Source organism: Belonocnema kinseyi, chromosome 5 (genome assembly GCF_010883055.1).
Source record: "Belonocnema kinseyi isolate 2016_QV_RU_SX_M_011 chromosome 5, B_treatae_v1, whole genome shotgun sequence".
NCBI classification, from domain to species: domain Eukaryota; kingdom Metazoa; phylum Arthropoda; class Insecta; order Hymenoptera; family Cynipidae; genus Belonocnema; species Belonocnema kinseyi.
This window is the reverse complement of record NC_046661.1, coordinates 147,753,937-147,764,072: the sequence shown is the minus strand read 5'-3', so window position 1 is coordinate 147,764,072 and position 10,136 is coordinate 147,753,937. Positions and strand designations below refer to the sequence as shown.

The following is a 10,136-nucleotide window of genomic DNA, read 5'->3' as shown; positions in this document are numbered from 1 at the left end:
CTATCCGAATTTTTTGTGAAAAATTTGAAATCTTTGTGAAATATTTGAAATATTTGGAAATCTAAAATATTTTTGAAACATTTGAAATCTTTGTGAAATTTTTTTAATGTTTGGGAAATTATGGAAACTCTTTGAAAATATTTTTGAAGTATTTGGTATATTTTTGGAATTCCTGAAGTCTTTGCAAAATCATTGAAATCATTGTGAAATATTTTTAATCTATCTGAAATCTTTAAAATGTTTGGGAAATCATTAAAAATCTTTGAAAATATTTTTGAAGTATTTGCTATATTTTCTAAAGCTTTGAAAATCTGAAATTTGATAATCTAAAATCTTTGAAATCTATCCAAAATATTTGCAAAACATTTAAAATATATTTGATCGTATTTTTTTAATGATTGAAATCTTTGGGAGATCATTGAGAGCTTTATAAAATATTTAAAATATTTTGGAAACATTTGGTATATTTTTTAAATCGTTGAAATCTTTGGAAAACCATCAAAATCTTTGTGAAGTCTTTGTAACCTATCCGAATTTTTTGCGAAACATATGAAATCTTTAAAAAATCATTGAAATCTTTGTAAGTGAAATATTTAAAATATTTAATCATATGTGTGCAATTGTTTAAATCCTTGCGAAATATTTGAAATCTTTGGAAATCTTCTAGATATTTTTGAAATATTTGTAAAATTATTGAAATCTTTCTGACATTTTTTAATCTATCTGAAATCTTTGTTAAATTTTAGCGAAATCTTTTAAATCGTTGGGAAATCATTAAAACTCTTTGAAAATATTTTTGAAGTATTTGGTATATATTTTAAATTGTTGAAATTTTTTTAAATTATCTGAAATCTTTATGAAATATTTTAAATGTTTGGGAAATCAGTGAAATATTTGTAAATATTTTAATTGTTGAAATTCGATCTATTGAAATCTTTGGAAAATAATTTAAGTATGTAAAATCTTTGAAATTTATGCGAAATATTTGTGAAACCATTAAAATCTTTGTGATATCCTTAGGAAATCATTGTAATCTTGTTGAAATCTTTGCTAAATATTTCAAATATATTTGATCATATTTTTGACATGATTGAAATCTTTGGAAAATCATTGAGAGCTTTATAAAGTATTTCAAATATTTTAAAAACATTTGGTATATTTTTTAAATCGTTGAAATCTTTGGAAAATCATTAAAGTCTCTTTGAAGTCTTTGTAAACTATCCGAATTTTTTGCGAAACATTTGAAATCTTTGTGAAATCTTTAAAAAATCATTGAAATATTTGTAAGTAAAATATTAAAAATATTTGATAATATGTGTGCAATTGTTTAAACCCTTGCGAAATATATGAAATCTTTGGAAATCTTCGAAATATTTTAAAAACATTTCTAAAATTATTGAAATCTTTCTGACATTTTTTAATCTATCTGAAATCTTTGTTAAATATTAGCGAAATCTTTTTAATCGTTGGGAAATCATTAAAACTCTTTGAAATATTTGGTATATTTTTTAAATTGTTGAAATCTTTTCGAAATCATTGAAGTCTATGTGAAATCTTTTTAAACTATCCGAAATATTTGCGAAATAATTTTTTATCTTTGTGAAATACTTCGAAAATCTTTTAAATCTTTGTGAAATATGAGAAATATTTTTGAAACATTTGATAATATTTGTGAAATTTTTTAAACCTTTGCAAAATATTTGAAACCTTTAAGAAACCATTTAAGTGTTTGTGAGATCTTTTTAAAACTTTTTGAAATCTGTGAAATATTCAAAATATTTTTTCAATATTAGATATTAAAAAATCTTTGGAAAATAATTGAAGTATTTGTAAAATCTTTTTAATCTATCTGAAATATTTGCGAAGTATTTGAAAAGTGTAAAATCTTTGAGTAATCATTAATATCCTAGTGAAATATTTGCCAAATCTTTCTGAAATCTTTAAACAATCTTTGCAAATTATATTTGAAATATTTGGTAATATTTGTGAAATTATTTAAATCATTGTAAAATCTTTAGCAATGTGAAATGTACGTCTTCATTTATTATTATTTATTATTATTTACGTAAAATTTGTATTTAATATAATATTATTATACCATGCACAAAATGTGTCATTCCATATTATAAGTTTATTGTTCTGCTGCCCACCTAGAAAAGAATACTCCGCTTCTTCTGTGTAAAATAAATTTTTAATGACAGAGGCTTCTTACTTTATTTTCAGATTTTATCAACAAATAAGCATAGAAATTAATTATGATTAATTATGAGAATATAAAGATTCTTAAACTGGTTTTAAGATCCTGAATTAAATGTCGAGTAGCATCAACGGGGTTGAATAGGAATTTTTTAGCAAATTACATAAGAGAAAATTTGAAGGCTTTCAAAATTTCAGTTTTTTAGAATTCCAAGATTAGTTATTGAAATGAATGTCCATATAATAATTTAGCTGATTTTAATTGTGACGAACTTTGAAATTCAAATATTTGTAAATTCGAGGGCCTTCAAATTATTATATTTACAAGTTTAGACTAAAAAGGTCTTTAAACTAGCAAAACTGGTATTGTAATGCACTGGCCAAGAGACCCAAATCAGATAATTGCTGTACAAGAAGAAGCGCATGGATATTCCTCGAATCAGTAGGCCCGTTTTGGCACAAAAAAAAAAAACTTTTACATATTTTATGTATAATTTTTATTCAAAATAATTTGTATTTTAACGATTAACCGTTTGAAATTGTTTTTAGTTGACCGAATAACCATTTGAAATGATTTTTAATTTGCCGAATTCCATTTCACATGAATTTTATTTTTCCAAATTGCCGTTTGACACATTTTTTATTTTTCCGAATGACCTTTTGTCATACTTTTTATTTTTTCGGAAATTTGATTTGTTATTTGCTAGAGAATAATTCCATGTCAAATCGTCTGAAGAATTTCGAATAATGCTAGTAATTTTGATGAAAATTTTAGTGTCAGTTCTCTCAAGTGTTGAAAGAAAAAAACTAAAGTAATTTTTCAAAAATTCAAAAAACTTAGGACATATGCAAAATTGAAAATTTTGGTCCTTTTTTAATATTCATAACTTTGGTGATTATTATTATTTTTTTATTATTCCTAATAAGGCGCAGTTTTGAAAAAATATTTGTTGAAAACAATAATTCTTCAAACAAAAACTTTTAAACTAAATATCTAAAAAAAAAAAAACACACTTTTCATTTTCTCTCATTTTCAGTATAGATAAGCAGATAAAAATGATGTGAAATACAAATGATATAAAACAAAAATTTGGGAGATTACAATTGATTAAAAACGAAAATTTCGCAAAATAAAAATTATAGCTTATGGCTATTCAATAAAATAAAAATGATGTATAATAATATTTCGGTAGAATAAAAACGTGTAATTTAAAATTTTTTTCTTCAAAATCGACTACTAGGTACCCAAAAAAAACCCTCAAAAACGAAGAATTAGATTTTTCGAATCAGAAATTTTTACGTTTATTTTTCTTTTAAATTTTCTTTTATCGTCAATTTGTGTTTAAACCTGCGTCAAAAAGGCAATTTAAAATCGATTTTAAAGTTTAATGACTGAATTTATTCGTTTCAGGTAAAATAGTTACCACACACGCGTTGTAAAAAACTAAAGAAAGGGTATGAATTATTTATTTTGAAAAATATTGCTTTTATTTGAAAATAATCTACAGAGAAATTTTATATTTCATAAAAGAACAACTTTTTCGGCCTATTTTTAGGCCTATTATAAAAGTCCAAAATAAAAAATAAACACCTTTCCTTCATAAATTAGAAAAACTGCCAAGAACTTTTTATTTTCATCGCAATTGTCAAGAAATCGAAAGCAGATTTTTATAAACTTCTAAATATTTATCTAAAAGTAAAACAAAGGCTTCACTAAAATTATTTCCATTAAATTTTTATTTCATCTATTTTATCTTGCACATCCAGTACCTTTTTTTTTACCCGTTTCGGGGATACCCTCGGCTATTTTAAGCCAAGAAAAAACAATCGTACAACGCATTTTCGAGAATTTTTTTATTTCATTTAAAAAAAAATTAAAAATCTAATTTTTCTCGAAAATGACGAAAAATACAAAAAAAAAGGCAATTAATAGTTCAAAATTATGCCCCTTCCTGAATTCTATGAACATGTACCATCAACAGATGTATATCTTGCGTATTTTTTAAAAAATTTTCAACAAAAATAAAATAAAAAATCTATTAAAGCTAAATTTATTGTCAAGAAAAATGAGATTTGGAATCGTGAAACGCGTGATACTTTTTTTTCTTGGCTTAAAATAACCTTTGTGACATTTTTCGGAGTCTTTGAAATATTTTTAAATCCTTTCCTCAATCTTTGTTCATGAAATTTTTCGTATTCATTTGAAATCATTGAAATATTTGAAATGTTTTGAAATATTTAGAAATCTTGCATTCTTCTGAAATCTTATAAATCTGTATTAATTTAATCTTTTCAAATCTTTGAAATCCTTGCAATCTCAATGAAATATTCAAAATCTTTGGGAAAGTTTTGTAAAATGTTTGTTTTAAAATCATTGAAATCTGATGTCTTGCACCCTATTTTAAAAAATTTGAAATCCTTTAAATCTTTTGAAAGTTTTAAAAGCTTTGTGTGATTGTTGTAAAATATTTTTAATCTGGTGTACACTCCTCTTTGAAATCTTTGAAATCCGTGAAATCTTTGTAAAACATTCAAAATCCTTTTTAATATTATTAAATCTTTCAAACGATTAAAAATCTTTATTAATATTTAGTAATCTAGTGTAAACGCAAAAAACCTTATTCTAATTTTGAAACTGAATTACCATTCAAATATTCAACTGATAATTTTTATAATTAATAAGTTAAATATCATAAAAAAGGTATACTTTAACATTTTATATTAGCCGAAACGAAATTAAAAAAATGCATACAATTATTCAAAACATTAAAGTTTGTTCATTGCAATATGTAAAATAATTGTTAAGATCTACAAAAAATGCCTATATATCATTTAATTTATTCTGTAATGAGTAAAAGATAAATTATATCTTCATAAAGAACTTTTCAGAAGCAAGATTTCTTATAAAATGAAGCGAATAAATTCAACCATTAAACTTCAATCTCTTTCATAAATTGCCTTTCTTATTCAGATTAGAAAACAAAAGTGAAATTGCAAAAAAAAAAATCAAACGTCAAACAAGAATTTCAAGTAAAATTCTGATTTGAAAAATCTAATACTTCGTTTTTGGTACATAAATTATATATACAGCGATTCGATAAAATAAAAATGATGCACAATAGTAATTAGAATCAAAATAAAATAAAATAGTGATACAGTCAAACGATTTTAAGTCAAATAAATATTACGGAAAACCGAATTTGGGGAATATTCATGTGCCTTGCTCTGAAAAATTAAAAATTCAATGAAACGGAATTTAAACTTCAGTTATGAAAAGCGGCAGATGATTCAAATAGATTAAGCTGAATTTTCTAATCTATACCTGTAACAATGCTGGTCCCATCACCGGTACCAAGAAGCCGTTGTACAAAAAATCTAGTAGTTGCTTTTGAACAAGGGGATGAGCGACTTGGGCGACGGCATTACAAAATTCGAGGGAATTCATTAATTGTGTGAGAGCTGGCATATCATTGATGTCGTCTGGGGTTAACCGATGCCAGTCGTCGGTTTCGATGTCCAATTTTCGAGGCAAGGCTGAATAAAGCGCGTTCAACCCCGTGGCTAATACCTGATAAAGATGAAAAAAAAAAAAAAATAATAATTTTAGTATTTTTTGGATATTTTTCATCATGAAACGTATATCCCATATTCTAAAATAATACTAGAAAACATAAATTTACAGGACAGACTCCAGTGGATGGATCCGCAATATAATTTCCGACTTCATCGTTCTTTTTCGAAAGCGACATACAAAGTAGCATTGAATCTCGAGCTTGTTGTCCAACACCTCCTTCTCGATGAATGTGTGGAATCAAAAGTGTGAAAATTATGAACCTGAGAAATATTATGAAACCTATTAAAATCCACTTTTTAAAAATCTTTTTTAAACTAGAAGGGGTTCATTTCTCATCCAATCTGGTGTACACTCTCTCGACATTTTTTACAAGTGCGTGTAATTCAATGGAATTTTATGTAATTTGTCAAATCCCACGCACCACTTGCAAACCCACGCACCACTTGCAAACCCATGCACCACTTGCAAACCCATGCACCACTTGCAAACTCATGCACCACTTGCAATCCCGTGGAATTTCATAAGAATCTTCATAATATTTTTAGCAATTCCATGGTTTTGATTGTAATCTCATGCAATATTTTTCAATCAAATGCAATCAGTACACCAAAAATCCGAGTAAGTAACCCCTCTTTTAGGCTATTTTATTTCATTTTTAAGGGAATAGAGGTATTTAATTGAGAAAAAAAATACGTACTTGTTTTTGCCAGTGGCGGAGGGGTGAAAGAAAAGATCCAAAAGCGCGAGATTTTGCATAAGAGCAACACAGAGTTGATTTAATAAAATCACAAGTTTTTTTTCCACTTCGAAGGGCAAAATATCGTTGGCACATTGTCCTAGTAATCGTAATAAAGGTCTAGTTACTGGCTCGTGGGCCAAAAGGGCGCTGTTATAAGAAACAAGGAGCTGGTACAACTTCAATTGTTCCAAACGAACTGCATTGTTAAACCTGAAGAAAGTTGAGTTACAAAAAACAATAATTCCTGAAATTGTTGAAACTTAAAGATCTTAAAAAATCGATTACAGAGTCACAGTCTTTGTTCTATGTTCGAAAAACAATCCCTTTTTTACATTAATTATATGACATCAAAACAATTCAAGTTGAATTCAAAAGACTTCAAATTTACTGAAATACATTTTAAAAATAAAAACATTCGATTGAGGCGAATAAAAAAAAAAGCAAATCAATTAAAAATAATTTTAAAATATTAAAAACTTCGTTAAATTTACTAACTTTGAAATGAGCGTAGAAAAATGCAAGGAAATTCAAAAATATTTGATGAAATGGCTGAGAATTCAAGTTGAGGTTAAAATACTTCAGGATTAATTAAATAAAAATTTTTAAAAATTAAAAAAATGCATTGCATTAAGTAGGATTTAGTAATTTTAAAAGAATTGAAGTGAATAAATACATTCAAAAGAATTTAGGGTGAATTTGAAAAAAAAAAAAATGAAATCAGTTTAAATTTTTGAAACTCTACTAATTTATAACCCAAAAAGTGACTAATGACTACAAAATAATTGAAAAGAATTGTAAAAATTAAAACTAAATAAAAATCTAAAAAATCAAACTTAATTTAAAAAGCAATGAAGATAATTGAAAATAATTTAAAAATATGAAAAAATTACAACAAATTCCATTGACTGAAGTAGAATTGAATAAATTTAAAAGAATTAAAATGAATTAAAATATTCAAAGGAATTCCAAAGAATTTAAAAGAATTCAGGGTGAATTCCAAAAAATTTACAATTTGACTAATGACTATGACACAAAACAAAAGAATTTTAAAAAATTGGAAAGTTGTAAGAAAAGAAATCGAAAAAATCCATTTAATTCCGTGAAATTTCATATTGATAAAAATTAAAAGGGTATTTTAAAGAATTTGATGAAATCACTACGAATTTAAGGTGAGTTAATAATTTTTCAAGGTGAATTAAACAAAAAATGTTTAAATCCATTGAATTGAGTAAAATTAAGTGAATTTAAAAGATTTCAGAAGAATTTAAAAGAATTCAGGGCTCATTAAAAAAAAATTTGAAAATCTCTTCAAACCTTTAAAATCCTACGAAATCCCTCACTTCATGAGAAATCAGTTTAAGATTTCTTTGCAATTTTTTTTAAATAACCTAAAACCTTTCAAATCCCTCAAATTTTTTTTTAAACCTCATCAAATCTTTGAAATCCTAAAAAATATCTCACTTTTCGTAAAAAAATTCTTTAAATTCACGATAATATTATAAAATTATTATACCCCTCGGAAATCTGATAAAATCCTGTGAAATCTTTTAAAATATCCATATCTTCCGAAATCCTAGAAAATTCGTTATCTTAAAATATTTCAAACACTTTGAAATCCCTTTAAATTAATGTGTTAATAAAAAGTTCTTTCGAATCATTTTAAATTCTCTGAGCTTTTTAAACTAAAACTTCTTGAAAATGCCTTAGAGATCTTAAAAATATCCTAAAATCTTTGAAATTCCTTTAAATTACAGTGACTGTGTGGCACTCCTGATTATTTTTTACAGTTACTTCATACAGAAATTCCCTGATTTACGCTATTTTCTTTAAAATTCCTGACTCTTGGACCGGTTTGTGAGGCCTGGATTTGAAAATACAATTTTTCGTTTTACATCTACAAAACTATTCAGGATTTAAATAAAACTTTGAAGCTAAAAATTTGTTTCGCTGAATCTATACGAATACACATTACTGTCTGTCCGCATTGAATATTCTTTTGTTTGAATTTGAATAACAATTGCCATTGTGTTTGACATTTTCTCAACACTTTCAAAAAGTAGAAAAAATCATTTTTTCCAACAGATTAGGTTTGATCAAAATGTTCAGTAGACATTGAATATTTGAAAAAAAAAACTGAGTAAGTTCCAGAATTTAAACAATTTTTCAATACTATAAAAAACCAGCTTTTAACAAATCGGCTTTAAGAAAAGTAAAATGTTTTTTCTTTAACTATAAATCCCATATAATATTTAATAAAAGCAAATATTTATAAAAATTGAAAATAAATTCTTTCTTTTACTTTTTCTCAAATGAAGACACCTAACCTTTTCATTGAAACCAAAATAAAACCAAACAATTGTAATTTTTGTTTAAAATGTATAAATTAAAACAATTTTTTATCTGAAATTGATTTATCGCTCAGGGTTTAATTTAAGTATGTTCATAGGTAAGTATTTTTTTTTATTACGTACATTAATTTTTTTTAAATAGTTACGATGTCAACAATTTCAAGTGAAGGTTTAAAGAATATTACTATTTAAAATTTAACAATATCTGAGTAAAAATATTTATCAAAACAGTTCAGATGTCTAAAAACGTAAAAAAAACTTGCACCCATGAAAATATTAGAATTTCTAGACAACATTAGGGAAAACATTAAAATTTTTTCAAAAGGGTTTGAAGATTTTAAGTTATATTAAAAGATTCCAAAGAGTTTCAAGCTTTCATTTCAAAAATTTTCAGACCACTTAATATTTAAAAATTTGTTATAAAGATTTTTAAAAAGTTTGTGTTTTTAATCGAAAATAAAAATTCAGAAAAGTATGGTATCAAGTTAACATTCAAGTTATTAATTAAAGTAAGAATGAAATAAAAAAATTTTAAAAAGAAATATTTAATCATGTGTACTCTAAGTATCACGATTTAATAATAAAAGGAGGCATTTTTATAACTAGAAATATTCTTGATTGTGAGAATGATTAAAAACATAAAAATTCTTTATTTAACAAACCTTATTTTTTCTCTGACTTTTTATATCGCCATGAATGGATTCGCAACGTCCTTATTACATTCAATTTAAAAAAAATTGAATTATTTAAAGGCAGAAATCTTTTAACCTTAATTAAAAACTATAAAATTTCTTATAAAAAGATTGTTTCTCGTTTTTTAATCTAAAAAAAAAAAGTTTTTAATTTTCCAAATATTTTTAACTGTGAAAATATAATCTGAGTGAAGGAGAATGAGAAAGGAATGTACCTCCCGGTGTGAATGCTCCATTCGTAGAGCTTATCAAGAAGATTCTCACTGAGTAAGTGTTCTAAACATGGAGAATGTGTGGGAGATGCTGTGTTCCGGTGATTAGGAACTCCACAATTCCGAAGTTCCAGCAAGAGCAAAGTTACCATTTGATCAACATGATTCACGACCCCAAGAACATCATCCTGTTTCGGAAGGCCCTTCGGAGGCTACAATATGCAATTGTTTATACCAGAGAAAATTACCAATCACAATTCCCCCTTATCACTTTTTAAGGTGGCTTGGGCGCTTTTTAAAAAAATCACAGGCAGTTCTGAAAATTTGATATTATCGAAAGACAATATACTAGATCACTTTACAAAAAAGAAATAC

General features: G+C 25.5%; 1 protein-coding gene across 4 annotated transcripts in view; it reads right to left on the bottom strand.

Moving 5' to 3' along the window:
• The window catches only part of LOC117172654 (UPF0518 protein GK23746), a 61,991-nt gene that overhangs the window by 46,949 nt on the left and 4,906 nt on the right, over positions 1-10,136 (bottom strand). For all 4 annotated transcript variants that reach the window (XM_033360774.1, XM_033360775.1, XM_033360776.1 and 1 more), the window contains exons 2-5: positions 9,765-9,973; positions 6,468-6,719; positions 5,877-6,030; positions 5,519-5,764 (exon numbers count right to left, since the gene is read on the bottom strand). In XM_033360774.1, the coding sequence (XP_033216665.1) occupies positions 5,519-5,764; positions 5,877-6,030; positions 6,468-6,719; positions 9,765-9,973 (861 nt within the window). The remainder of the gene's footprint in view (positions 1-5,518; positions 5,765-5,876; positions 6,031-6,467; positions 6,720-9,764; positions 9,974-10,136) is intronic.